The sequence below is a fragment of the Geotrypetes seraphini genome, chromosome 11, assembly GCF_902459505.1.
Source record: "Geotrypetes seraphini chromosome 11, aGeoSer1.1, whole genome shotgun sequence".
NCBI classification, from domain to species: domain Eukaryota; kingdom Metazoa; phylum Chordata; class Amphibia; order Gymnophiona; family Dermophiidae; genus Geotrypetes; species Geotrypetes seraphini.
Genome location: NC_047094.1, coordinates 1,600,774 through 1,628,661, shown reverse-complemented (window position 1 = coordinate 1,628,661; position 27,888 = coordinate 1,600,774). Strand labels below are relative to the sequence as shown.

The window sequence follows — 27,888 nt, the reverse complement described above, 5'->3', positions numbered from 1 at the left end:
CCTTACTATATCTTAGGATAGGACAAGGAGGTTCACTGTAATATGAGGGTATTTATCTCCCATCCTCTGTGTTCAAAAATAAAATTGGGTATAGGTTTAGGTTTTATATTTTTAATATTGTAATTTAAGATACCCTCTTTCCTAATGTTTTAATGTTAATTAGCAGTATATGTGATATTTGTGGATTTTATTATTTTATATTTTTATCTGATGTAAATCGCATTGAATTGAGATTTTGCAATCTAATCAAAGAATTTATTAAACTTGAAACTATTCACAGATATTATAATAAAAAGTTAACATATATATGTATCTTCATAATTAATGATTAAACCTATATTATAACTATAACCCCCCCCCCATAATTATACTTTCAAGGCGTCTAATCATTACAATAAGTAGTCAATGGCCCTCAAATCTTCTTAAAGTTATTATAATTCCCTTTTTGTATAGCAATTATTCTTTCCATTTTTTATATATGACACAATGAATTCCACCAGAAGGTGTAAATAAGTCTTGTGTGGTTTTTTCCAATTTTTGGTGATATGCTGAATGGCGGATTAGAGCATTTGACTGCAATGTTTATATGATATTTTTGATTGAAATATTTGAGGGAAGGGTGGGTGGGGAGGGAATAAATTTATGTATTTACAATGACAATAGAAAGAAATTCAAGTGATGTGTAAAAGTTTTAAATGATGTAATATTGTGTACTTGTTGTAAAATGAATAAAGAATTTGGAAAAACAAAAAACTAAGAATTGGTTTTTTCCTGTACCTTTTATAATATTTCTCTTGCATTTTTCAATCATTTGTGACATCTCTGGGAAAAGATGACTCAAATTACCAGAAACAAGTGTCTTTAATTTCATTAGAGCAAAAAATGAAAAAATAGAATACAACAGTTCAGACCCCATATGTGAAAAATGAAAAAGCTACAGAAGTTCAAACAAATAACTTTTTCAGACTACTTATGAACCAATGACACACAAATCGGTCATTTTGAATCCACTGCTTAAGGTACTTTAGTGTTTGACAGAGAACTTGGCTTAAAAATGCTGTCCTCTTTCCTAGAACAGTCAACTGCAATAGGCAAATAGTGGTCAGCTTTATAACTCAGTTGTCAGGCCTGGTTTTTCTCCCATTGATGTGATAAAGTGGTGCTTAGGCCATACTAACACAAAATCTTTTTCTGCAGGTACACGTTACTAGTGGGAAAGCCACCTTTTGAGACTTCCTGCTTAAAAGAAACGTACATGCGGATTAAAAAAAATGACTACAGTATCCCAAGGGTAAGAATCTTGCTGCATTCAGGTACTTTGGTTTCAGAATTCACTCTTTTTTCCTTTGTCTTACCCTGCAAGTAGATAAAACGTCTAAAATTTTGGGTATTCTTTTAGACTCTCTTCTTACATTTGAAGATCAAATTTATGGAGGAAGATTTTATATATTATGAGGAAACTTAGGTTAGTGAGGTTTTTGCTTTTTTTAACATCAGTTTGCGCAGTTGGTTCAGTTATTACCTCAACTTGATTACTGTAATTTTTTATATTTGAACTCAACATCAAAATTGATCAAAAAATTGCAGTTGCTCTAGAGTACTGCAGTTAGATTAATTTTTGGTATAAAAAGATATGAGTATTGCAGTAGTGTATAAGAATCTTTATCGATTGAGAGGCAAATTTAAGTTTGTATATCCAGAAACAAATAAATCAACTACAGCAAAGTGGCTATCCCCTCTAGGCAGGGGGAAAGTCACCTGAGGCTAAAGAAAAACTGGAGGTGCTTCCCGGCAAAAATGGAGCTCCGGAGGCCTGAATTGCCCCATCTGCTAAAGCAGGTAAGCCGGCAGAAAAGGATAAGGGAATCCTTTTTGTCCTGACCGGCAGCAGGGGAACCTCCCGTGTAGGCGGCTGGGTTGGAGGGCAGAAGCTTAGTGTTAAGGATTGAAAGCTATATCAAAAAGGTGGGTTTTCAGTCTGCTTTTAGACAATGTTCTCCTGGGAGTGTTGGTGTTTATAGTTCAGTTAAGTTCTTAGCTCTGCTTGGTTCTACGTCAGACTGCAAAGCCCACTTATACTACAGCCAAAAGTTAGTCTGTCTCCACCTGCTGGCAGAGAAACGTAAACCATCTGTTTCTGTGCCGGTCTGGATAAATTAAAAGAGAGAAAGTTAGCAGGTAACAGGTAAGAAACTAATTTTTCCTTTTTTCCCCATACAGCATATTAACCCTGTAGCTGCTGCACTTATCCAGAAGATGCTGCGATCAGATCCAGCCACTCGACCCACAATTGAGGAGTTATTGAATGATGAATTCTTTGTTTCTGGCTATATCCCCACTCGGTTACCTACTACCTGCTTGACTGTTCCTCCACGCTTCTCTATTGCTCCCAGCGCCATTGATCCCAGCATACGGAAACCTCTAACTGCTCTGAACAAAGGTGAGTACTCCTGGCTAAGCTCATGTTTAAGGAGACTTTTTCCCTGGAAATAACTCGGTTTATCCCAGGACAAGTAGGCAGCATATTCTCACATGTGGGTGATGTCATCCACAGAGCCCCGACGCGGACAGCTTTTCAAGCAAACTTGATTGAAGATTTCAAGTTTGTTGGTGCTGCACCACGCATGTGTGTGCCTTCCCGCTCCACTAGAGGGAGCATCCCCTCCTCATGGTCTTCAGTTTCTAGTTTTCCGCGGAGCCAGAAAGTCCTGTTTCTTTTTTCTCCGTGTGATCGTGCCTTTCTAGCACCGCGTCTTTGTTGTTTTTCAGCCGGAGCCACTGTGCGCCTCATTGTTTTCTTGTCTACGTGCATTTTGTTGTTTTTTTGTTCGGTTCGGCAGCCGGGTCCCTGTCGGCGGGGCGCTGCCTCCGGCCTCGTTGAGGCATTCTAAGCACTCCAGGCATGCTTCCGCCTCAAGGGAATACTCTTCCTCAAGGTTGCCCTCGGTGGAATGCACCGCGGCCACTGACTTGTCTGCTATGGTGTCGGTGCCTGTTCTCCAGGATATGCTTCGGGCCATGATATCCTCGGAGCTCTCCTTGGCCTTGGCCCGCCTGGCCCCGACCTCGACCTCACAGGCGGCAGACCAGCCTGAGCGTCACGTCGAAGCTCCGGAGGACGAGGTGCGTCTGTCTCGGTGTCTTTCTTCCTCGGACTTCTCGCCTTAGGCCTCGTGGCGTTCTTCGCCTTTGGAGTGCCCGAGGTTGAAGCGCTGGTCGGCGCGTGCCTTGACCCTGTCTCGTCGTTCGGCGAAGCGCCCCTGGGACTCTTCCCCGAGGGGCTCTCCGGGTTTCGGAGTTGTCCCTCTCCAACCACCAGCTGTTTAAGTCGCCTTCCTGGTCCGGGGCTCCGGTCCGGGAGGCCCCGACTTCGAGGGGTCCTCCTGCTTTTTCCCGGGGCTTGTCTCCTCGGCGTCAGCGGGCTGCGGTGCCTCGGACCCCGGGGTTTTCGCCTCGGGGGGTCCTCGAAGCGCCGCCTGTCCTCGTCCCCGCTGCGTTCCCTCAGCGGGGCGTCCTGGGGTTCGGGCCACGGGGATACTGATCAGCCACCTCATTATTCTTGAGAGGCTTCTCCCTCCTTTTTGGCGGCGCCTCGGTCTCGTTCGACCCCCCCCCCGGGGGTCGGTCCGAGTGTCGCCCCTCCTCCTTCACGAGGTTCGTACGGGATATGGGGAGGGCGCCGGACCTTGATCTCCAGGCCGACTCCAAGTATACCAAGGAGTTTCTGACGGAGATGGACCTGCTGTGTCCTCCGCGGGAGTCTCTGCGGCTCCCGTTGAACCCGGTTTTGCACCAAGCATTCTTCCGGAACCTGGAAACCCCCTATGCGGTTCCAGCTATTCCGTCCAAAATGGAATCTAAGTACCAGACTGTCCCCTGCCCGGGATTTGAGAAGGCTCAACTGTCCCACCAGTCTCTGTTGGTGGAGTCTTCGCTTAAGAAGTCCCATCCCTCCAGGGTCTCCGCGTCTGTCCCGCTGGGACAGGAGGGGAGGACCATGGACAAATTTGGCAGGCGTCTCTACCAAAATTCTATGATGACCAACAGGGTCTTGAACTATAATTTTACCTTTACATCGTACCTTAAGGTCTTGGTCAAGTCCCTGCCCGCCTTTCAGGGTGACTTGCCCGCCTCCCGCCAGGCGGAGTTTGGGCAATTGATGGACACTCTTTCTCAGCTTTGGTTGCATCTTTTCCATGCAGCCTACGATGATTTTGAACTTTCCTCACGGGTTTCCGCCTTTGCAGTGGCCATGCGCCGGTTGGCGTGGCTCCGCATTGTGGACATGGACCTCAACCTGCAGGACCACTTGGCCAATCTACCCTGTTTGGGGAATTAGCTCTTCGATGACTCGATCGAGGCGGCCACTAAGCGCCTCTCGGAGCACGAGCGTTCCTTAGCTGGTTTGGTGCGGCCTAAGCTGAAGTCCACTTCTAAGGCCTATCGGCTACCGCCCAGAAGGTACCTGCAGAAGTCTACTCCTGCTTTCTCATGCCTGCCTCCTTGCCGAAAGCAGCAGCAGTGGGCTGCTCCGAAGCCTCAGACCCCGGCGGTGTCTAAGCCGGCGCCGTCTTTTTGACGGGCTGAGCGGATGGAGCTGGCCCCCTCCGCGATGGTTTCTGCCCTCCTTCCCATCGGAGGCCGTCTCCGAGCCTTTTACCCACTCTGGGCTCTTATTGCCTCGGACACTTGGGGTCCTGACCTTGGTCAGGGAGGGGTATTCCTTGAACGTTCGGGAGTTACCGCTGGACAGTCCTCCAGGCGTGTCTCTTTCCAATCGGACGCAGCTCCCCTTGCTCCTTCTGGAGGCCTGGGCGCTTCTTCGCCTTCGTGCAGTGGAGGTGGTTCCCCCCTCCCAGAGGGGGCGGGGTTTTTATTCCAGGTACTTCCTGGTCCCCAAAAAGACCGGGGACCTTCAACCGATTCTGGACCTCCGGAGGCTCAACAAATTCCTCGTTCGGGAGCAGTTCCGGATGCTCTCCCTTCCCGTTCTGTATTCCTTGCTCGACGAGGGGGACTGGTTGTGCTCCTTCGATCTGAAGGAAGCTAACACTCATTTCTTTAGCACTCTCCAGACCAGTAGAGGTTAATCTTTACGAATTGGTATATATCCAATCATGACCAGCAGGTGGAGACTGAAAACAAAACTGTGGGACAGTATATAATATACTCCCTTCTCTATTTACTTCAGTCTTCTTTCAGTCTCCAGCAGGTGTTGAGTGATCTGTACCCATCTCCCTTGGTAGGGCTGTTGGAATTTGTTTAGGGGGTTTCTAGTCCCTGTTTTTGGCCGGACAGAGCTTGGGCGGGCCCTGTTTGGGGGTCCGTCCGACCTCGGGGGTGTCAAACCCGGCGGATCTCGAGCGGGGTCCCTCCCCCCACTTCCTCCACCTCCCCACATTTTTTTAGAGGAGCCTCAGCCGTAAGCCTTGCCCCCTAAATCAAGCAAGGCATATTGCTTCGAGAGCCTGTGGAGTCTGTTCTGTAAAAAAAAAAAAAAAATCCTGAGGTAGTGCCGGTCTGCAGGGTTGCTTCCCTGTCAGTTTAATGGTTTTTACTGTATTTTTTCATATAACCGGCACTTTGTTTCTAGCTAGGTCGCGTATGGAGCAATTGTGCCCTTCTCCGGGGGAGTGGGACACAATTAGGTCCAGCCGCGAGGCACTCGCGGCCGGACTGAATTCGGTAGTTTGGGCCGGTGAGGTGGTGGAGCTCCGTCGGCAGCGGCTGCAGGCGCCCAGAGCTCCCCGCCAATGGTGCCTCGCGAGTCGGCTGGGAGCAGTGGGGAAGCCCGGTCTTCCCCAACCGCCCACGGAGCCGAAGGATTCCCTCTCAGCTGATTTTTTGACAGCTGATGCCGACTTGCCTGTTTTAGCGGCTGGAACTGTTCAGCCTTCTCAGCCGCTACAGGCCATGGAGGGAGCATTTTTGGCGGGAACTTCGCCATTTTCTCTGTCTGGCCCCTCCATTTTGTCTGCAACCTCAGGTGACCTTCCCCCTGTATTGCAAGAACAGGGGCAGTTTTCAGCAAGGACCCCTGCTGGGGCAGGGAGTCCCTGGGGACCCCCAGGGGTTTTTTGCCCCCAATTTAATTTCTTTCTTTTTGCAGATAATTGGGGGTCCCACGTGCACCTGGGGGGTTTCGGGGGTGGTTTCCCTCCGCGCCCCCTATGGCTTTGCCTCCCTCTTTTCGTTTGGCGTCCCCTCTTCCTCCTCCCTCATCTAAGCGCCTGCGGGGGGGCTTGGATTGCAAATTGGTGGTCGGAGGAGCATGTTGGCATGATTGAGGACCTGGCCGCTTTGGCGGGCTTCCAGGATCCTCTGGAGGGGACGCCCGCTGGCAGCGGGGCGGCGGGTTTCCCGTCTTCCAGAGCAGATGCGTCCGTGGTGCGCTTTTTATTCAGAGGGATGAGTTTTTAGACCTGATGTAGCAGGTCTCCTTGGTGCTGCATTTTTGAAGTAGCGCCACCGGAGATCCCGCGTATGGGGGCCCCTCTGCTTCAGGGGGTCTGTCCTGTTTCCCGCTCTTTTCCTGTGCGTCAGGATTTTCGGGATTTTGTGCTGGCGCAGTGGCCTACGGGCGCCGTTTCGTTTGGTGTGCGCCTTGGCTCATGGGTATCCCATCCCAGAGGGGGATAGGGCTACCTTAATTTCGCCAATGGGGGACGCAGTGGTCTCAGCACTTACTAAGCGGCATACCGTGCCTGTTATGGACGGTTCTGCTCTTAGGGTCTCTGAGGAGCGTACGTTAGAGACACTTCTAAGTATAATTTTGATGTCTCTGCCTTGGGGGTATTTGTGTGGGACTGGTGGCTCGCACCGTGTTTCGGTGGTCTGAGCGTGTCCTGGATCGTGAGTCTGATGACTGGTCCTTAGTGGATCAGGAGGTGGTGAAGATTGAGATGACTGCCTCGTTCCTCTCGGTTGTTCTTTGTGACTTGGTGCAGCTAAGTCTGGGACTTTTGGTGGCCGCACGCTGTACCTTGTGGCTTCACACTTGGTCGGCGGTTGCCGCGTCCAGAACTGAACTTTCCAAAATTTCCCTTTCGGGGGTTGTTTTTGTTTGGATAGGATTTAGATCCGGTGGTTCGGACTCTGACGGACTCTGAGGTGCCCCGTCTGCCTGAGGACCGTGCCCGCCCGGCGTCTCGGGTTGGCATTGCCCAGGGGCGTCTGCGGGAATTTTGCAAGTTTCGCCTGGGGCATGGGACTGCTTCTTTCCAGGCTTCCGGTTTTTCCCCTGGGTCGGTTGGCTTAGCGCATGCAGTACTTTCAGGGGGCCCGTCGGGGGGGCTGGGAGTTCCCCCCGGTTCCCCTGCTTCCCGTCCTGTGCGATGGCTCTTTGCCGGCGCCCCCTTTGGTTCCCGTGGGTGCCCGGCTTCGCAACTTGTTTCCCAAGTGGGCCGAGATCACGTACGATCAGTGGGTCCTAGTGGTGGTGCGGGACGGTTATGTACTTGAATTTTGCCCGCTCTCTGCCGGATCATATCTAGCCTCTCCATGTCAGGTGGCATGAGAGACGCTAGCCTTTCGCCAGACCCTTCAGCGCTTGCTAGATCTCAAAGCAGTTGTCCAGTGTCCCCTCAGGAGTGCGGTATCGGCTGGTACGCCATTTCCTTTGTGGGGCCCTAAAGGAAGGGGACCTTTCGGCCCATCCTTGGTTTAAACTGAGGTCAACAGGACTCTCAGAATTCCCTTTTATTCGCATGGACACACTGCAGTCTGTCCTTCTGGCGGTTCAGCCGGGGGAGTTCCTGACTTCTCTCGCTCTGGCGGAGGCCTACTTGCCTTTTTCCATTCGGACCTCTCCTCAGCTCTTTCTTTGCTTTGCGATGTTGGGTCTGCACTATCAGTTCTGTGTGCTTCCCTTGGGCCTGGCCACGACTCCCCGGACGTTCACCAAGTTGATGGTGGTCGTCACGGCGGCATTACAGTCGGAGGGCATTCTGGTGCACCCCTACTGGGATGACTGGTTGATTCGAGCGAAGTCGTTGCAGGAGAGCGCCCGAGTTACGGCTCGGTGGTTGAGTTTCTCCGGTCACTGGGCTGGGTGGTCAACCTTTCCAAGCATCTGGAGTACCTTGGGGTTCTGTTCGACACCTCCTTGGGGAAGGTCTTCCTTCCAGAGGCCCGGGTAAGCAAATTGCAATCTCAGATTCGCCTTCTTTTGGCGTCCCGGTGTCCTCGGGCGCAGGATTTCCTCCAAGTCTTGGGGTCGATGGCAGCGTTCCTGGATGTTGTGAGGTGGGCGCGGGCCCACATGTGTCTCTTCAGTATGCTCTGCTCCGTAGATGGTCACCCCAGAGCACAGTTTGGAGGTCCCTGTCCCTCTGTGAGGCTTGGCGCGCTGCAGTCTTCTTTGGTGGCTTCAGACCTCTCATCTGGTCCAGAGGATGAGTCTGGATCTATCGCAGTGGACGGAGCTTCTCAAAGATGCCTGTCTCCTCGGTTGGGGGGGCTCAGTGTCTAGGTCACTCAGTTCAGGGCACCTGGTCCATGGAGGAGGCGTCCTGGTCGATCAACGTGTTGGAGACCAGAGCCGTCCCTCTGGCGCTGTTAGCCTTCCGCTCCCTCTTGATGGGCAAGTCGGTCAGAGTCCTGTCTGACAATGCCACAGCGGTGGTTTATGTCAATCGTTTTGGCACCAAGAGCGCTCAGGTGGCGGGGGAGGTGGCTCGGCTCATGCTTTGGGGCGGAGTCACGCCTTCTGGACCTCTCGGCCTCTCACATGGCCAGGGTGGAGAATGTTCAGGCGAACTTCCTCAGTCACATCTTAGATCCCAGAGAGTGGTGTCTCAGCCCCGTGGCTTTTCAGTTGATAATGCAGGCTTGGGGTCAGTCCCTGGTGGACCTGATGGCCACGAGTGGCAATGCCGAGGTGTTCCGCTTCTTCAGTCATCGCAGGGATGGACTGGCCGAGGGTCTGGATGCTCTGGTTCAACCATGGCCAACAGAGGGGCTGTTGTGCATGTTCCCTCCGTGGCCATTAGTGGGCAGAGTTCTTCTCCGCATTGTTCGCCATCCGGGTCTGGTGGTTCTGGTGGCTCCAGATTGGCCTCGACATCTGTGATATGCAGATCTGGTGACACTCTGGTGGCGGATCCTCTTCCTCTGCCTTCCTTGGACGACCTTCTGACGCAGGGTCCCATTCCCATGTTCGACCCGTCTCCCTTCTGTCTTATGGCTTGGCTTTTGAAAGGGGTTGTCTTGGTAAGAAGGGGTATTCAGATAGGGTGATTTCTACACTCTTGGGGTCCTGGAGGCTTTCTACCTCTCAGGTTTCTGTGTGGATTTGGCACTTCTTTGAGGGGTGGTGCCAGGTGAGGGGAGTGGTCTCTCTTCGCGTTTCTGTGCCTAACATCCTAGAGTTCTTGCATGTTGGCCTGGATAGAGGCCTGGCTTCGGCTTCAGCTTGTGGCCTTGTCAGCCTCTCGGGGGTTTGTGACAGGTCAGCGTTTGACAGCTATTCCTGATGTGATTCGTTTTTTGCGGGCGGCCAAGGTGCTCAGGCCTCCCGTGCGGTCCTCTCTTCCCTCTTGGAATCTCAGTCTGGTTCTCTCTATTCTGATGCACCCGCCCTTCGAACCGTTGGGCGGCTGCTCTTTGCAGGACCTTACTCTGAAGACGGTCTTTTTGGTGGACATTTCTTCCGCTAGGCGTGTTTCTGAGCTACAGGTTTTCTCTTGTAGGGCTCCCTTCTTGGAGTTTTCTAGGGAGCAGGTTGTCTTGAGGCCTGTTCCTTCCTTTTCTGCCGAAAGTAGTTTTTCCTTTTCATGTCAATCAATCTGTGGTCCTCCCGGTCTTGGGTAGTTGGGAGGGCTCTTCTGAGCAAAGACAGCTGAGCAAGTTGGATGTTGGTCGGGTCCTTCGCTCTTATGTGCAGCGGACCCAGGAGATCAGGAAATAAAATCATCTCTTTGTCCTTCTGACTGGTCCTCTTAGGGGGGCTGGCACTTCTAGGGCTACTATTGCATGCTAGATCAAGGAGACTATTGCTTCCGTTTCTCTTCTGAGGCAGCAGCCCATTCCGGAGTTTCTCAAAGCTCATTCTACTCGGGGTCAGGCGGCTTCTTGGGCTGAGTTGTCGCTCGTGCCTCCAGTGGACATTTGTAAGGCTGCGGTTTGGTCTTCCTTGTATTCCTTTGTCAGACTCTTTCGGGTAGATGTTCTAGCGCGTCAGGACGTGGTGTTCGGTGTGTGTGTTTGGTGTCAGCCCTTCGGGGGTCCCGCTCGTGTGAGGGACTGCTTTGGTACGTCCCATTCGTAAAGATTAACCTCTACTGGTCTGGAGAGTGCTAAAGAAGGAGAAATTAGGTTCTTACCTGCTAATTTACTTTCTTTTAGCTTCTCCAGACCAGTAGAGGTCCCCACCCTACTGTTGTTGTTGGGGCTGTTTCGCGGGCAGTTTTTGGTTTTTGCTGCGGGTTCTAGTATTTTTCTAGGGCCGGGGAGAATTAAAGAACAGCGGCTGAGGCTTAACTGGCGAGCTGTGGGGATATTTTCCTTCTGGTATTTCTCCTCTGCATTTTCCAACAGCATTTGGGTATGTTATTTGTTACTCCTGTTCGGAGTATTGTTTTCTTTCTGTTTTCCAGTTCTTAGTTCTGCTTGGCTATTCGGCAGACTGATGTAAATAGAGAAGGGAGTATATTATATACTGTCCCACAGTTTTGTTTTCAGTCTCCACCTGCTGGTCATGATTGGATATATACCCATTCGTAAAGATTAACCTCTACTGGTCTGGAGAAGCTAAAAGAAAGTAAATTAGCAGGTAAGAACCTAATTTCTCCATTCCGGTGCATCCATCTTGTCGCCGGATCCTTCGTTTTCAGGTGGGAGATCTGCATCTCCAATACAGGGTCCTCCCGTTCTGGCTCGCTTCGTCCCCACAGGTCTTCATGAAGTGTCTCGTGGTGGTGGCGGCAGCCTTACGGTCCCGGGGCCTTCAGGTCTTCCCCTACCTTGATGACTGGCTGATCAAAGCCCCGTTGAGGGAGGGTTTATCTCAGCGACCCGACAGACTATTACATTCCTTCAGAGTCTGGGGTTCGAGGTAAACTTCCCAAAGTCTCAGCTATGCTCCTCTCAATCCCTACAGTTCATCGGGGCCGTGCTGGACACGGTTCGCCTCCGATCATTCCTGCCTCCTCTTCGGCAGGCCACAATAGTACGGCTGAGCAAGCAGGTTTCCCTGCGGGCTACGGTTTTGGCCAAGCAGATGATGGTCCTCTTGGGTCACATGGCCTCCACCGTGCATGTCACGCCGTTCGCACGCCTCCATCTAAGGGTCCCTCAGTGGACGCTGGCCTCTCAGTGGCGACAGGATCCGGGATCTCGCTTCTCATCGCATTGCGGTGACCCCTTCCTTGAAACGCTTGCTCCGTTGGTGGACCAACTCTTCCAAATCTTTCTAGTGGGTTGCTCTTTCTCGCTCCTCCGCATCACCTTGTCCTGACAACAGACTCCTTGGCGTATGCTTGGGGGGCGCATCTCGACGGTCTGCGTACACAGGGCCTTTGGTAGAGTGCGGAACGGCGTTGCCACATCAACGTGTTGGAGCTTCGGGCCATTTACAATGCAGTGGTGGCCTTTCGCCATTTACTTCAAGATCAGGTAGTCCTGGTACGCATGGAAAACAAGGTGGCGATGTATTACGTCAACAAACAGGGAGGTACGGGTTCCCTGTCCCTCTGCGCCTTTGGAATTGGGCGTTGCGCCACAATGTCTTTTTTCGTGCGGTTTACATCCAGGGCGAGCGAAACTGCCTAGCGGACAAGTTGAGCCGCCTCCTGCAGCCGCACGAATGATCTCTTCACTCCCAGACTCTGCGTCAGATTTTCCTTCGGTGGGGGACTCTGCAGATAGATCTATTCGCTTCTCCCCTCAATCACAAGCTGCCTCTTTTCTGCTCCAGGGTGTTCTCCCAGGACCGTCTCGAGGCCGATGCGTTCCTTTAGGATTGGACGGGCAGGTTCCTGTATGCGTTTCCTCCCTTCCCGTTGATTCTGAGGACGCTTGTCCATCTCAAATCGGCCCGCGCCTCCATGATTCTGATAGCTCCTCGGTGGCCTCGGCAGCCCTGGTTTTCACTGCTCCTTCAACTCAGTGTCAGGGATCCTCTGCTTCTGCCTGTGTTTCCTTCTCTGCTGTCTCAGAGTCGGGGTTCGCTGTTGCATCCCAATCTGCAGTCTCTACATCTGACGGCTTGGTTCCTTTCCACCCGACTCCTTCCTTTGAGTCGGTGAGGGATGTTCTGGAAGCTTCTCGGAAAGCTTCTATGCCCAGAAGTGGACTAGATTCGCCACGTGGTGTGCTTCAAATCAGTTGGAACCTTTGTCTGCTTCTTTGTCTTTGGTTTTGGATTATTTGCTTCATTTGTCTCGGTCTGGCCTCAAGACCAACTCGGTTCGTGTACATCTTAGTGCGATTGCCGCCTTCCATCAGCAGCTTTATGGGATATCGCTGTCTGTCCACCCCTTGGTTTCTCGTTTCATGCGGGGGCTCTTGAATGTCCATCCTCCCCGCAAGCCTTCCCCGGTGGTTTGGGATCTCAATGTAGTCCTCGCTCAATTGTTGAAACCTCCTTTTGAGCCCATGGACAAAGCTCTTCTGAAGTTCCTTACTTGGAAGGTGATCTTCCTGCTTGCACTCACGTCTGCTCGCAGAGTGAGTGAGCTGCAGGCTTTGATCTCGGACCCACCTTTTACTGTTTCTCACCATGACAAGGTGGTCCTGCGCACTCATCCCAAGTTCTTGCCTAAGGTGGTGTCAGATTTTCACCTTAATCAGTCTATCGTTCTTCCGGTGTTTTTTCCGAAGCCCCACTCTCATCCTGGGGAGGTGGCGCTTCATACTCTTGACTGTAAGAGGGCGTTGGCGTTCTATCTCCAACGCACCCAGTCTCATTGGAAGGTTCCTCAGTTGTTCTTGTCTTTTGATCCTAATCGGTTGGGATGTCCTGTTTCCAAGCGCACCTTGTCTAACTGGTTGGCTGCTTGTATTTCCTTCTGCTACGCTCAGGCTGGTCTCTTGCTGCATGGTCGGGTCACGGGACATAAAGTCCGAGCAATGGCGGCTTCTGTCGCTTTCCTCAGGTCCACGCCAATTGAGGAGATCTGCAAGGCTGCCACTTGGTCTTCGGTTCATACCTTCACTTCTCACTACTGTCTGGATACTTTGTCCAGGAGCGACGGCCGGTTTGGCCAGTTGGTTTTGCGTAATCTGTTTTCCTAAATTGCCAACTTCCCTCCATCCCTTTTTTGGTTAGCTTGGAGGTCACCCACATGTGAGAATATGCTGCCTGCTTGTCCTGGGATAAAGCACAGTTACTTACCGTAACAAGTGTTATCCAGGGACAGCAGGCAGATATTCTCGCAACCTTCCCACCTCCCCGGGGTTGGCTTCTTTGCTGGCTATCTGAACTGAAGACCACGAGGAGGGGATGCACCCTCTAGTGGAGCGGGAAGGCACACACACGTGGTGCAGCACCAGCAAACTTGAAATCTTCAATCAAGGTTGCTTGGAAAGCTGTCCATGTCGGGGCTCCGTGGATGACATCACCCACATGTGAGAATATCTGCCTGCTGTCCCTGGATAACATCTGTTACGGTAAGTAACTGTACTTTCTAGTTCGATGTGTCTAGTGGTCCTGAATGCTGTTGAACTTTTGAAATCTGCCTTCTTCCCAGGGAGCTGCTCAGAAGTGGGGGGGGGGGGGGGTTCTGCTCAGAAGTTTTTCTGCTCTGCAGCTTTATTAGTGTTAGGTATTTTTCTATATGTTTCTAAGTGCTCTCAAGACACGGCTCGGGTTGTAGAATTGCTGAAGTCATTGGGCTGGGTTGTTGTCCTTTCCAAGTGTGTTGTCTCTGTCTCGGTGCTTGTAGTATCTCGGAGTTCTCTTCAACAACAGCTTGGGAAGAGTCTTCCTTCCTGAGGCCTGAATGCTGAAGTTGCAGTTGCAGATTTGCTCTCTGAGGTATTCTCATTGCCCTCAGGTACAGGATTTTCTTCAGGTCCTGAGGTTGATGACCTCCTTGGAGGTGGTCCATTGGGCCCGGGCTCACATGTGTCCCTTTCAGTATGCTCCTCTTCGGCGATAGTCCCTGCAGATGCTCGATCTGGACTCTCTGGTCCCTCTTCGCAGATTGGTTCATCAAACTTGCACTGGTGACTTCAGTCTTCCAATCTGGTTTAGGGAGTGAGTCTGGATCAGCCCCAGTGAACGGTGCTTCTCATAGATGCCAGTCTCCTTGGTTGAGGAGCCCAATGTCTGTTGCTTTGCTCAGGGCAGTTGGTCCCCAATGAAAGCTTCCTGGTCAATCAATCTTCTAGAGATGAGTCATCTGGTTGGCATTGGTGGCCTTCCAGTCATTGCTGGAGAGTAAAGCTTTGTGGGTTTTCTTAGACAATGCCACAGCAGTGGCTTATGTTGATCGTAACGGGGGAACCAAGAGTCATCTGGTAGCACAGGAGGCAGCTCTTCTCATGGAATGGGCAGAGGCTCACTTTCTGGACTTCTTTACTACCCATATAGCGGGGGTGGACAATGTCTAGGTGGACTTCCTCAGTCATATGCTGGATCCCAGCGAGTGATGTCTCAGGATGGAAACCTTCAATTTGACAGTTCAGTTGTGGGGCTGTCCGTTCATGGATCTCATGGCTATGAGTCTCAACGCCAAATCACTGAGGTTTTTTAGTCACTGCAGGGATTACCAGGCTGAGGGACTGGATGCTCTGGTGCAGGTGTGGCCACAGGATGGTCTGCTATATGTTTTTCCTCCGTGACTTCTGGTGGTAGAGTTGCTTGGCATGCAGGACGAGTGGTCCTAGTAGCTCCAGACCGGCTCTGGTGCCCGTTGTATGTGGATCTGTTCAGGAACTGTAATGGAAGACAATGGAGGGTAGCGGTCAATGGAGATTGCTCTGAGGAAAGGGATGTTACCAGTGCTGTGCCTCAAGGTTCTGTTCTTGGTCCTGTTCTTTTTAACATTTTTATAAGTGATATTGCTGAAGGGCTGTCTGGTAAGTTTTGCCTCTTTGTAAATGATACCAAAATCTGAAATATAGACACCTCGGATGGTGAGAATAATATGAAGAAAGACCTAGCGAAGCTTGAAGAATGGTCTGAAATTTGGCAGCTAAAATTTAATGCTTAGAAATGCAAGATCATGCATTTGTGCTGCAAAACCTGAAGGAACGGTACAGTTTAGGAGGTGAAGAAATTATGTGCATGACAGAAGAGCGGGTCTTGGGTGTGATTTTATTGCAGATCCTTTTTGGATACCTCCTGAAGTACTAGAAAAATTTGTACGAATACCTCTAGTTCTGTTTATGCAATTACTTGCAGATTTGATAAAATTTACATTGGCAGATCTATGCGGCCTATTAAGACACTTGACTGAGTATAAATCTAGATTAAAGAACAAAAAGGCTCTGGCCTCTTAGCCCATTGGGAACAAGTGGGATATGTGTTTTCTGACTAAGTGGAACGTTGTTGAACAAATAATTTCAGGGTGGGAGGGTGGTAACATTGAATCACTTTTAAATCATAAAGAACAATGGTGGATTTTTTAAATTAAATACATTAGGACCCAGTGGTCTCAACGCTGAACTTGATTGGATGTGTCTCACATAACTGATGTAGGATGGTTTTGCAACTGCGCGATGAGATTTTGTTCCCTTAAATCAGTTGTGCTCTTTGGTGTTTATACGCCATTTTGCAAGAATGAATTTGAGTAAGCAAGCACAGTGAATGTTGTGTAATGTATTGAGTCTCTTTAAATAATCTTTTGATATAAATTGTATAAGGCTATACTTATTAGGGTTATATGTTTGTTTCTCGTAGTTGATACCCTGCCCTGACGCAGACAGCGAAACATGCATGTTGGCATTGGGTGTGACACTACTTCATTTACTAAGATGAGTAAAATTATTACAATGTAATATTTAAGCATTTATATTTATTTATATTGTGAAGCTTGCGGCTGTAAAATATCTATCGGGCAATTTTTCCTGAAAATTGAAGCCACTTCTTGAGGCTCGATGGTAATTTAAACAAGATTACCCTGATATATAAATTGTAGTAGTGATTGATTGGGTTGGTTTGTTGATGCATTACTGATATTTGCACCAGTCCTATGAGTGTTACATATTACCCCTGTGAAAAGTGATTTATCGTGTTTCTTGTGGCAGATCCCCTTCCTCTGTCCCTCTTGTCAGATCCTTTGACTCGGGATCCCATTCCCATGATCGATCCCGGTCCTTTTTGTCTTATGGCTTGGCTCTTGAAAGGGACCACCTAAGCAAGAAAGGATATGCTGATAAGGCGATCTCTACCCTCGTGGGCTCTTGGAGACTTTCCACTTCTCGGGCCTATTCATGCATCTAGCATCATCTTGAGGAGTGGTGTTCCGCTTGTGGCGTGGTTCCCCTTCACATCTCTTTGCCTCACATTTTGGAGTTATTGCAGGATGGCCTGGAGCAGGACGGCTTGGGACAAGGATTTTGTTTCTGAGGAGCGATTTTCTGTGGATGAGGACCTGGACCTTCTGGGAGACCTCCAGGATCCTCTCGGGGGGACTGATTCTGGTAGCGGGGCCTTTGTGGTTCCGTCTGTTGGCAAGGATGCATCCATGGTATTTTCAGCGGGATGAGCTCCCAGAGCTGATTCTTCAGGTCTCCTCAAAGTTGCACTTCAAGGAGGAGATGCAGGAGACCTTACATGTGGTGGACCCTCTGATTCAGGGGATCCACTCTGCATCCCGCTCCTTTCCCATGCATCAGGATATTCAGGATATTATCCTGGTTCAGTGGAAGACGCTGGAAGCGCCTTTTCGTTTTGCACGCTTCATGGCTCATCTGTATCCCGTCACGGAGGATGATAGGGATACCTTAAAGTTGTTAGTAGTGGACGCAGTGGGCTCAGCTATCACCAAGTTTCAAGTTTATTCAATCTTTTGATGGATCGCCTATAAAAATTTCTAAGCGATGTACATAGTATAATAAAAAGAGATAAGAAACTTAACATTGTAATTATATTAGCATAACAAAAAAAACATTTAAAACGTACATGAGGGGAGAGGGAAAGGATAAAAGGTTACAATTTCGGGTTTTGTGAGAAAAAGGGAAAGTACAAAAGGTAGGGTAAAAGAGGTAGCACAAAATGGCTTGATCATACTCCATATACAATAATACTAAAACGTAAGAGATTTAAAGGAACTATTAAAAATCAAAGGCATCTTTAAATAAATATGTTTTTAAAAGTTTTTTAAATGTTGTGATATTTTTTTCAATTCTAATAAATTGAGGAAGTTTATTCCACCTTTGTGGACTGGCAACAGTAAAAATATCTGCTCTTCTGGTGCCTATGATTTTTAAAGATGGAACTGCTAATAAGCATTGATCAGTAGAGCGAAGAGATCGATGAGGTTTATATGGAATTAAAGATTTAGAGATAAATTGAGGTTCATTGAATGATAAAGTTTTAAAAATTAGGAGCATTAGTTTAAAACAGATCCTATGATTTACTGGTAACCAGTGAGCATCTATCAGTAGTGGAGATACGTGGTCAAATTTTTTAGAATTATAAATTAATTTTATTGCTGTATTTTGAATTATTTGTATTCTTCTTATTTCTTTTTGTGTGATGTTTAGGAATAGGGCATTACAGTAGTCAATTTTCGCTATTATAAATGAATGAATTAATATGTTTAAAGAAGAAGGAGTGAGAAATTTAGCAATAGATCTTATCTGCCGTAATTTAAAAAAACAATTTTTAATCATATAAGATATATGTTCATGGTAGGATAGTTTGTCGTCTATGTAAACGCCAAGAATTTTTGTTGAAGATACCATATTAATGGGGGTGTTATTAAGAAGAAAAGGTTTAGAAAGAAAAATATCTTTTTTCCAATTGAATAGGATGGATTGGGTCTTATTAATATTTAATGCCAATTTATTTGTGTTTAACCAGTTTTGTACGTGCTCTAGCTTTAGATTTATTGAGGAAATATCTGTAGTGTTTTCTGGGTCTAAAGGATGTATGAGTTGGATATCGTCTGCGTATGAATAGGGAATGAAGCCTATGGCCTGACAAAGTTCTAATAGAGGTGCAAGGAAGATATTAAACAATAGAGGAGACAAAATAGATCCTTGTGGAATTCCAAATGTTGAAGTGTAAGGGGTGGATTCCTCATTGTTAAATCTATATGATGCCCAGTAGAGGATGGCTCAGCCTTAAGGGACTCTGAGGAGCATAAGTTGAAGGCCTTTCTTAAGCAGAAATTTGAAGCGTCTGCCTTAGGGGTCCAAGCGGCCATATGTGATGGTCTTGTGGCTCAGGCTGTGTTTTGGTGGGCCAAGCGTGGCCTTGACCATGAGTCTGATGACTGGTTCTTGGTGGATCAGGAGGTGGCAAAGATTGAAATGGCTGCCTCTTCTCTCGGATACCCTATATGACTTGTTGCGGATGTCAGCCAAGTCCATGTCTCTAGGAATTGCTGCACGTCGTACCTTGTGGCTTCATGCATGGGCAGCTGATGTAGCCTCTAAGACTACAAATTGACAAAATTTCCCTTTCGAGGGTCTTTTTTGTTTGGCGAGGATTTGGACAAGTTGGTTCAGACCTTGATGGACTCAAAAGTACTCCGCCTGCCTGAAAACCATGCCAATCCGGCTGATCGGGGAGGCACTGCTCGGAGGCGTTTGCGTGAGTTCTGCAGATATCGCCCTGGTTGAGAGGCTGCTTCCTTCCCGGTCTCTGGGGTGTCCCGGGGTTTTTCTTTTTCAGCGCATGCAGTCCTTGTGGAGGGGACGGACGGACGCGATTCCTCCGCCAGCCGCTCTACCATCTGAAAGCCACCATATAAAAAGCAACAAACCGCTATGTTAAATCAGTAAGTAAACGGCGAAGGAACAATAAGCCACAGTGGTTCTCTGCGGAGATTTCGGACCTCATCAAGGAGAAGAAAAAAGCATTCATCTCTTACAAACAATCAGGGAAACAGGACTCTAGGGAAGTCTATCTGGCCAAGTCAAAAGCCGTCAAAACAGCAGTTAGGGAGGCCAAATTCTGCATGAAGAAGTCTCTAGCGAAGAACATCCGGAAAGGAGATAAATCCTTCTTCAGGTATATCAGTGACAGAAATAAGAACTCAGGCGGGATAGTACGTCTTAGGAAACCAGACGGAGACTATGTAGAAGCGGACTCGGAAAAAGCCCAACTGTTAAATGAATACTTCTGCTCAGTCTTCACCCGCGAGGCGCCAGGACTCGGCCCTCAGCTACAGACAAGGGTTGACGCGGATGACTCGTTTAGTAATTTCGAATTTACACCCAGGTGTCTACTGCGAGCTGTCAAAGCTTAAGGTTAACAAGGCAATGGGGCCTGACAACCTACACCCCAGGGTGCTCAGGGAGTTGTGTGATGTCTTGGTGGAACCGCTATCCGCGCTCTTCAATCTCTCCCTTAGTACTGGTAACGTCCCGTTGGACTGGAAGACGGCTAACGTCATTCCACTCCACAAGAAAGGCTCTAAGATGGAGACAGTAAACTACAGACCGGTGAATCTCGCATCAATAGTGTGCAAACTAATGGAAACTCTAATCAAACACCAATTGGATACGATCCTGAACGAGGAGAATCTACGGGATCCCCATCAACATGGATTTACTAAGGGGAGATCCTGCCAATCCAACCTGATCAGCTTCTTTGACTGGGTAAAGAGGAAGCTGGATGTTGGGGAGTCCCTGGACATCGTATACCTGGACTTCAGTAAAGCATTTGATAGCGTACCACACCGCAGGTTGCTGAGCAAGATGAGTTCTATAGGATTGGGCAACACATTGATGAAATGGGTTGGGAACTGGCTTGGAGGTAGGTTTCAGAGGGTAGTGGTGAACGGCACCCCCTCCGAAATGACGGAGGTAATCAGTGGAGTGCCGCAGGGCTCGGTCCTGGGCCCGATCCTATTCAACATCTTTATAAAAGACTTGGCAGAAGGGCTGCGAGGTAAAATAACATTATTCGCCGATGACGCCAAACTAAGCAATGTAGTGGACAAAAGCACAACAGACATAAATTCAATGTCCGACAACATGATGAACGACCTACTCCTACTGGAGCGCTGGTCTAGGTCCTGGCAACTCAGCTTCAATGCCAAAAAATGCAAAGTCATGCACCTGGGCAGCCAAAATCCATGCAAGACTTACACCCTTAATGGCGAGATCCTAACAAGAACTGAAGCAGAACGAGACTTAGGGGTGATCGTCGTGAGAACATGAAGACTGCCAATCAAGTGGAGCAAGCTTCATCCAAGGCAAGGCAAATCATAGGTTGCATACGCAGGAGTTTCGTCAGCCGTAAGCCTGAAGTCATTATGCCATTGTATAGATCCATGGTGAGGCCCCACCTGGAATACTGTGTGCAATTCTGGAGGTCGCATTACCGTAAGGATGTGCTGAGACTGGAGTTGGTCCAGAGAATGGCCACCCGGATGGTCTCGGGACTCAAGGATCTCCCGTACGAGGAACGGCTGGATAAGTTGCAGCTGTACTCACTCGAGGAACGCAGAGAGAGGGGTGACATGATCGAGACATTCAAGTATCTCACGGGCCGCATCAAGGTGGAAGAAGATATCTTCTTTTTCAAGGGTCTCGCGGCAACAAGGGGGCATCCGTGGAAAATCAGGGGCGTGAAACTGCACGGGGACACCAGGAAATTATTTTTCACTGAAAGGATGGTTGATCGCTGGAATAGTCTTCCACTTCAGGTTATTGAGGCCAGCAGCGTGCCTGATTTTAAGGCCAAATGGGATAAACAAGTGGGATCTAGTCACAGAGAAAGGTAGGGGAGGGTCATTGGGGTGGGCAGACTAGATGGGCTGTGGCCCTTATCTGCCGTCTATTTCTATGTTTCTATGTTATGTTTCTATGACCCACCCAATGACTCCTTACCGGTGCCTCCCTTGGTTCCGTTGTGTGTTCGGTGAGAGATTTTTACCAGTGGTGGGCCCAGATCATGTCAGATCAGTGGGTCTTGGAGGTGATTCGGGACGGTTACGCACTGGAGTTTTCCTGCTCGTTGCCAGAACATTTTCTCGCTTCTCCGTGTCAGATGGCATGGAAGTGAGCTTTTCGCCAGACGCTTCAAAGATTGCTAGATCTCAAAGCGGTGGTGCTCATGCCTCTGTTAGAGTGGGGCACTGGCCGGTACTACATTTACTTTGTGGTGCCCAAAAAAGGGGGGGGGACCTTTCAGCCCATCTTGGATCTGAAGGGTCAACAGGATTCTGCAAGTTCTGTCTTATCGCATGGGAACTCTACGATCGGTCATTCTGGCGGTTCAGTCAGGGGAATTTCTGACCTCTCTTGATCTGATGGAGGCCTACTTGCATGGTTTTTTTTTTTAATTCTTTATTCATTTTTACATTACAACAAGTGTATAAGAAAAATCATTCGAACTTATAAATATACACTTGATTAACTTTCATATATCATTAAAAATATAACTTTTCAGCCAATACCTGTTACAAGGCCCCACTGACAAAATAGAGTGGTCAAATTTATGATAAATGCGTGGTATTCTCTGGTTTAATGTCATTTCCGGTCCTATTTTGTCAGTGGGGCCTTGTAACAGGTGAGAGTATATATACGTATCCGTGTAATTAATCTTTCTCAGTCTGTTCCTGTTCCGGTGCCGTACCCGGTTTAGTTCGCCTAAGTAGGTATGTTTATTCTAATCTAATGTTGTATGAAAGTACCATTAAATGTCAGTATTAGTATGATTCAGATATTTAGTTAGATTAAAAAGATTAATAAAACCATATCTTAGTTTTTATTTTCAACGTAGACCCCTCCTGAAGAAGAACACGAAACTCGGGTCGGGGGCCAAGGCATTGAACAAATGTGATTTTCGGCACTTTATGGCACTACTTGCACCATTGCTTTTTTGCACTAATTGCACATTTTTGCACCAGACTTTACTCTTTCCGCTGGACTCTTATAGCGAAAAATCCCCCTGCCATTTTCTGAATTGAGGCAGGAATACAGGGAAGATACGGCTAGTCTTATACTGGCCCTAAGAGGTTCTCCAGCGTGTTATGAACACTGAATCAGAATATGTAAGGACAATTTTGTTTTTAATGTAATGTTTTGTAAAATGCGAATTAGAGCTGTGATATAATAAAGTACTGATACATAAATGACCATTCCACATGATCAAAAGCTTTCTCTGCGTCTAGGGACACAGAGAAACCGGATCTCCTACGTCTTTTGTTAAATATAACATCTGCAAGGCCAATCTAGTATTATTAGAAGAGTGTCTCTGAGCAACAAACCCTGTTTGGTGCATACCAATTATATAAGGAAGAGCCTTTGCCAAACGCATGGTCAAAAGTTTGGCTAATAATTTACCATCAGCATTTATCAAAGAAATAGGCCTGTAATTTGAAACCAACATGGGATCTTTATTTGACTTTGGCAAAACAATGGTCAATGATTCTGCCATAGTGCCCGATATACAACCTTTATTAAGTTGATTCTGATACAAATTTAATAAATAAGGTAATAGGGTATTTTGAAATGCTTTATAAAACTCTACCATAAAACCATCACCACCTGGAGCGGTCCCTACTCTAAGAGATTGCAATGCTATTTGTAATTCTTTTAGTGATATTGGTTCTTCTAAACTTCTTTTTATATGATCAGGAACCTTCGGACCTTCAATAAAATTTAAAAACTCTACACCATCCTTTTCTTTATTTAAATAAGACTCAGAAGAATACAGTTTTTTTATAATAATTTAAAAACTAATTTAAAATAGGTCTAATTTGAAAATGAATATTTCCTTTCTCATCTTTAATTGCATTTATTTTCGTCTTTCTTTTTTTCACTTTAAGAAAATTAGCCAGTAATCTTCCTGCCTTATTTGAACTACCATAATACAAAGCTTGCTGACAAAGAATATTTTTCCTAGCCAATTTAGAAGACATCTCATTATACTTGTATTTAACTCTTAATAACGCTTGCAACGTAGAATTCTCCCAATTTCTAATCAATTTTGACTCCAAAAATTTAATTTCTTGTTCTAACTTAAAAAATTGCTTTTTTAATTGTCTTTTTAGAATAAGCTGAAAAAGATATAATTTGTCCTCTCATTGTTGCTTTAAAAGCATCCCACAATATTTCTATAGATACTTCCTCTGTATTATTAATTTGAAAATATTCGTCAATTTTTACTTGAAATTCTTCACAAAATTTTGGATATGCAAGCAATGCATTATTAAACCTCCAAACAGGCCTAACATTATCGTGGTCAGTAAAATTAAAACTAATCCACACACCGCCATGGTCAGATAATATTATTGGATCTATAGAAGCTTTAGTAACATCTTGGACTAAATTATCAGAAATAAAAATATAATCAATTCTAGAGAAAGATTTATGAACATGCGAACAGAACGAAAATTCTCGATCATTAAAATGAAGAATACGCCAAATATCCTTTAAATAGAACTTTGGATGAAGGCCTTCAAACTCAAACTGAACACAGAAGAAACCAAATATTTCTTTAGCACTCTCCAGACCAGTAGAGGTTAACTTTACGATTGGGTATATATCTAATCATGACCAGCAGGTGGAGACTGAAAACAAAACTTTGGGACAGTATATCCTAGCCCCTCCTCTCTATTTCCCTCAGTCTTCTTTCAGTCTCCAGCAGGTGTTGAGTGATCTGTACCCATCTCCCTTGGTAGGGCTGTTGGAATTTGTTTAGAGGTTTATTGTCCCTGTTTTTTAGCCGGACGGAGCTTGGACGGACTCTGTTTGGGGGTTCGTCCGACCTCGGGGGTGTCAAACCCGGCGGGTCACGAGCGGGGTCCCTCCCCCCACTTCCTCCACCTCCCCATATTTTTTTAGAGGAGCCTCAGCAGTAAGCCTTGCCCCCTAAATCAAGCAAGGCATATTGCTTCGAGAGCCTGTGGAGTTTGTTCTGTAAAAAAAAAAAAAAAAAAAAAAATCCTGAGGTAGTGCTGGTCTGGAGGGTTGTATCCCTTTAAGAAAACTGTATTTTACTGTATTTTTTCAACTAACCGGCACTTTTTTACAGCTAGGTCGCGTATGGAGCAATGAGCACTTCTAAAGGGAAAAAGTGCTCATTGTGCTCCAGACGCGAGGCACTCGCGGCCGGCCTGTGCAAGCGGTGTTCAGGCCGGTGCGGTGGAGGAGCTCCGTCGGCAGCGGCTGCAGGCGCCCAGAGCTCCCCGCCGATGGTGCCTCGCGAGTCGGCAGGGAACGGTGGAGAAGCCCGGTCTTCTCCGTCCGCCCACGGAGGGATTCCCCGAGCCGCCGACGGTCGGGTTTTAGAGGATTCCCTCTCAGCTGATATTTTGACAGCTGATGCCGGCTTGCCTGTTTTAGCGGCTGAGACTATTCAGGTCTCTCAGCCGCTTCAGGCTGTGGAGGGAGCTGTTTTGGCGGGAAAGACGCCATCTTCTCTGTCTGGCCCCTCCATTTTGTCTTCCACCTCAGGTGACCTTCCCCCTGTTTTGTCTAAGCAGGGGCAGGTTTCTGCTGGGTCCCCTGCTGTGGCAGGGAGTCCCTTGGGACCCTCGGGGGGTTTTTCCCCTGATTTTTTCTTTTCATTATGCAAAGCCTATTTTCAGGCGGCTGGGGGTCCCGGTTGCGCCCAGGGGGTCTCGGGGGGTGGGGTTTCCTCCGCGCTCCCTGCGGCTTTGCCTCTCTCGTCTGACGTGACGTCCCCTCCGCCGCCTCTCTTGTCCAAGCGTCCGCGGGTGTCGTGGGACGAGGATTTGTGGTCGGAGGAACGTGTCGGTATGGAGGAGGACCTGGACCCTTCTGAGGAATTCCAGGACCCTCTGGAGGGGACGGAAGCTGGCGGCGGGTTGTCGGGTTTCCCGTTCTCCAGTGACGAGGCGTCCGTGGTGCGCCTTTTTCAGAGAGATGAGCTGCCTGACCTTATTCAACAGGTTTCTTCGGCTTTGCGTTTTGAGGACGCGCCGCCGGAGACTCCGCGTGTGGGGGACCCTCTGTTACGAGGGATCCGTTCCGTTTCCCGCTCTTTTCCTATGCATCAGGATATTCGGGATATTATTCTTGAGCAGTGGAAAACGCCGGAGACGCCGTTTCGGCTGGCGCGCAGCATGGCTCGCCTGTATCCCATTCCTGAAGGGGATCGGGCTACGTTAGCTTCGCCAGTCGTGGATGCGGTGGTCTCGGCTATTTCCAAGCGGCATACCGTGCCTGTTGAGGGCGGTTCTGCCTTGCGGGACTCTGAGGAGCGCAAATTGGAGAACATCCTTAAGCAAAATTTTCAAGTCTCTGCTTTTGGGGTCCAGGCGGCTATTTGTGGGGGACTGGTCGCTCGCGCCGTGTTTCGGTGGGCGGAGCGGGTCTTGGATCGAGAGTCTGACGACTGGTCTCTGGTGGATCAGGAGGTAGCAAAGATTGAGATGGCTGCCTCATTCCTCTCGGATGCTCTGTATGACTTGGTGCGGATCTCGGCTAAGTCCATGGCTTTTGGCGTGGCCGCAAGGCGTGTGTTGTGGCTGCGCGCTTGGGCGGCGGATGCTGCGTCCAAAGCTAAGCTTACTAAATTTCCCTTTCGGGGGTCGTTTTTATTTGGAGAGGACTTGGATAAGTTAATTCAGACTCTGTCGGACTCGAAAGTTCCCCGTTTGCCGGAGGACCGTGCCCGCCCGGCGTCTCGGGGGGGTGCGGCCCGGGGGCGTTTGCGGGAATTTCGCAAGTATCGCCCTGGGCGTGGGGCTGCTTCTTTCCAGTCTCCGGGGTTTTCCCGGGGTCGGTTCTTCCAGCGCATGCAGCCCTTTCGGGGGGCCCGTCGGGGGGCAGGGAACCCCTCCGCCGGTTCCCCCGCTTCCCGTCCTGCACAATGACGCCTTGCCGGCGCCCCCCTTGGTTCCGGTGGGGGCCCGGCTGCGCGACTTTTTTCCCAAATGGGCCGAGATCACGTCCGATCAGTGGGTCCTGGAGGTGGTGCGGGACGGTTATGCCCTGGAGTTCGCCCGCTCTCTGCCGGATTTTTTCCTCGCTTCTCCGTGTCAGACTCCGGGGAAGAAGCAGGCTTTTCGCCAGACCCTTCAGCGCTTGCTAGATCTCAGGGCAGTAGTTCCGGTGCCCCCCCCGGAGTGGGGCACGGGCAGGTACTCCATTTACTTTGTGGTGCCCAAGAAGGAGGGGACTTTTCGGCCCATCCTCGATTTGAAAGGGGTCAACAGGGCTCTCAAGGTTCCCTCTTTCCGTATGGAAACGCTGCGGTCGGTCATTCTGGCGGTTCAGCCGGGGGAGTTTCTCACTTCTCTCGATCTGACGGAGGCCTACTTGCATGTTCCTATTCGGACCTCTCATCAGCGTTTCCTGCGCTTTGCGATCTTGGGTCGGCACTATCAGTTCTGTGCGCTTCCCTTTGGGCTGGCCACGGCTCCCCGGACGTTCACCAAGGTGATGGTGGTCGTCGCGGCAGCCTTGCGGTCGGAGGGCATTCTGGTACACCCCTACCTGGACGACTGGTTAATTCGGGCCAAGTCGTTGCAGGAAAGCTACCGGGTTACGGCTCGGGTGGTGGAGTTTCTCCGGTCGCTGGGCTGGGTGGTCAACCTTTCCAAGAGTCGGTTGGTTCCGGCTCAGCGTCTGGAGTACCTCGGGGTGCTGTTCGACACCTCCTTGGGGAAGGTCTTCCTCCCAGAGGCCCGGGTGAGCAAATTGCAGTCTCAGATTCGCCTGCTTTTGGCGTCCCGGTGTCCTCGGGCGCGAGATTTCCTCCAGGTCCTGGGGTCGATGGCGGCGTCCCTGGACGTGGTGAGGTGGGCGCGGGCCCACATGCGTCCTCTTCAGTATGCTCTGCTCCGGAGGTGGTCTCCCCAGAGGCACGGGATGGATGTTCCGGTTCCCCTGCGAGGCTTGGCGCGCTGCAGTCTGCGTTGGTGGCTCCGGACCCCTCACCTAGTTCAGGGGGTGGGTCTGGATCTTCCGCAGTGGACGGTGCTCCTTACGGATGCGAGTCTCCTGGGTTGGGGGGCCCAGTGTCTGGGTCACTCTGCTCAGGGAACCTGGTCCACGGAGGAGGCCTCCTGGTCGATCAACGTGTTGGAGACCAGGGCGGTCCGGCTGGCGCTGTTGGCTTTCCACTCCCTTTTGTTGGGCAAGTCGGTCAGAGTCCTGTCGGACAATGCCACGGCAGTGGCTTATGTCAATCGTCAGGGGGGCACCAAGAGCACTCTGGTGGCGCAGGAGGCGGCTCGGCTCATGGTTTGGGCGGAGTCGCATCTTCTGGACCTCTCGGCCTCTCACATTGCCGGGGTAGAAAACGTTCAGGCGGACTTCCTCAGTCGTCACTTCTTGGATCCGGGAGAGTGGTGTCTCGGCGCCGAGGCGTTTCAGTTGCTAGTGCGTGCTTGGGGGCAGCCCCTGATGGATCTGATGGCTACAAGTGGCAACGCCAAAGTACCCCGCTTCTTCAGTCGTCGCAGGGACGGTCTGGCCGAGGGTCTGGATGCTCTGGTCCAACCGTGGCCAACGGAGGGGCTGTTGTATGTGTTCCCTCCTTGGCCATTAGTAGGCAGAGTACTGCTTCGCATTGTTCGCCATCCGGGGCTGGTGGTCTTGGTGGCTCCGGATTGGCCTCGTCGTCCGTGGTATGCGGATCTGGTGAGGCATCTGATGGCGGATCCTCTTCCTCTGCCTCTCGAGTGCGATCTTCTGACGCAGGGTCCCATTCCCATGTTCGACCCGTCTCCCTTTTGTCTTACGGCTTGGCTCTTGAAAGGGGCCGCCTGAGTAAGAAGGGATATTCCGACAAGGTGATCTCTACACTTTTGGGGTCCCGGAGGCTTTCTACCTCTCGGGCTTATGTAC

General features: G+C 49.3%; 1 protein-coding gene across 1 annotated transcript in view; it reads left to right on the top strand.

Moving 5' to 3' along the window:
* Positions 1-27,888, top strand: part of PLK1 (polo like kinase 1) — a 111,399-nt gene that overhangs the window by 44,063 nt on the left and 39,448 nt on the right. Inside the window, exons 4-5 of the mRNA XM_033914859.1 lie at positions 1,198-1,291; positions 2,221-2,440. Of these exons, the coding sequence (XP_033770750.1) occupies positions 1,198-1,291; positions 2,221-2,440 (314 nt within the window). The remainder of the gene's footprint in view (positions 1-1,197; positions 1,292-2,220; positions 2,441-27,888) is intronic.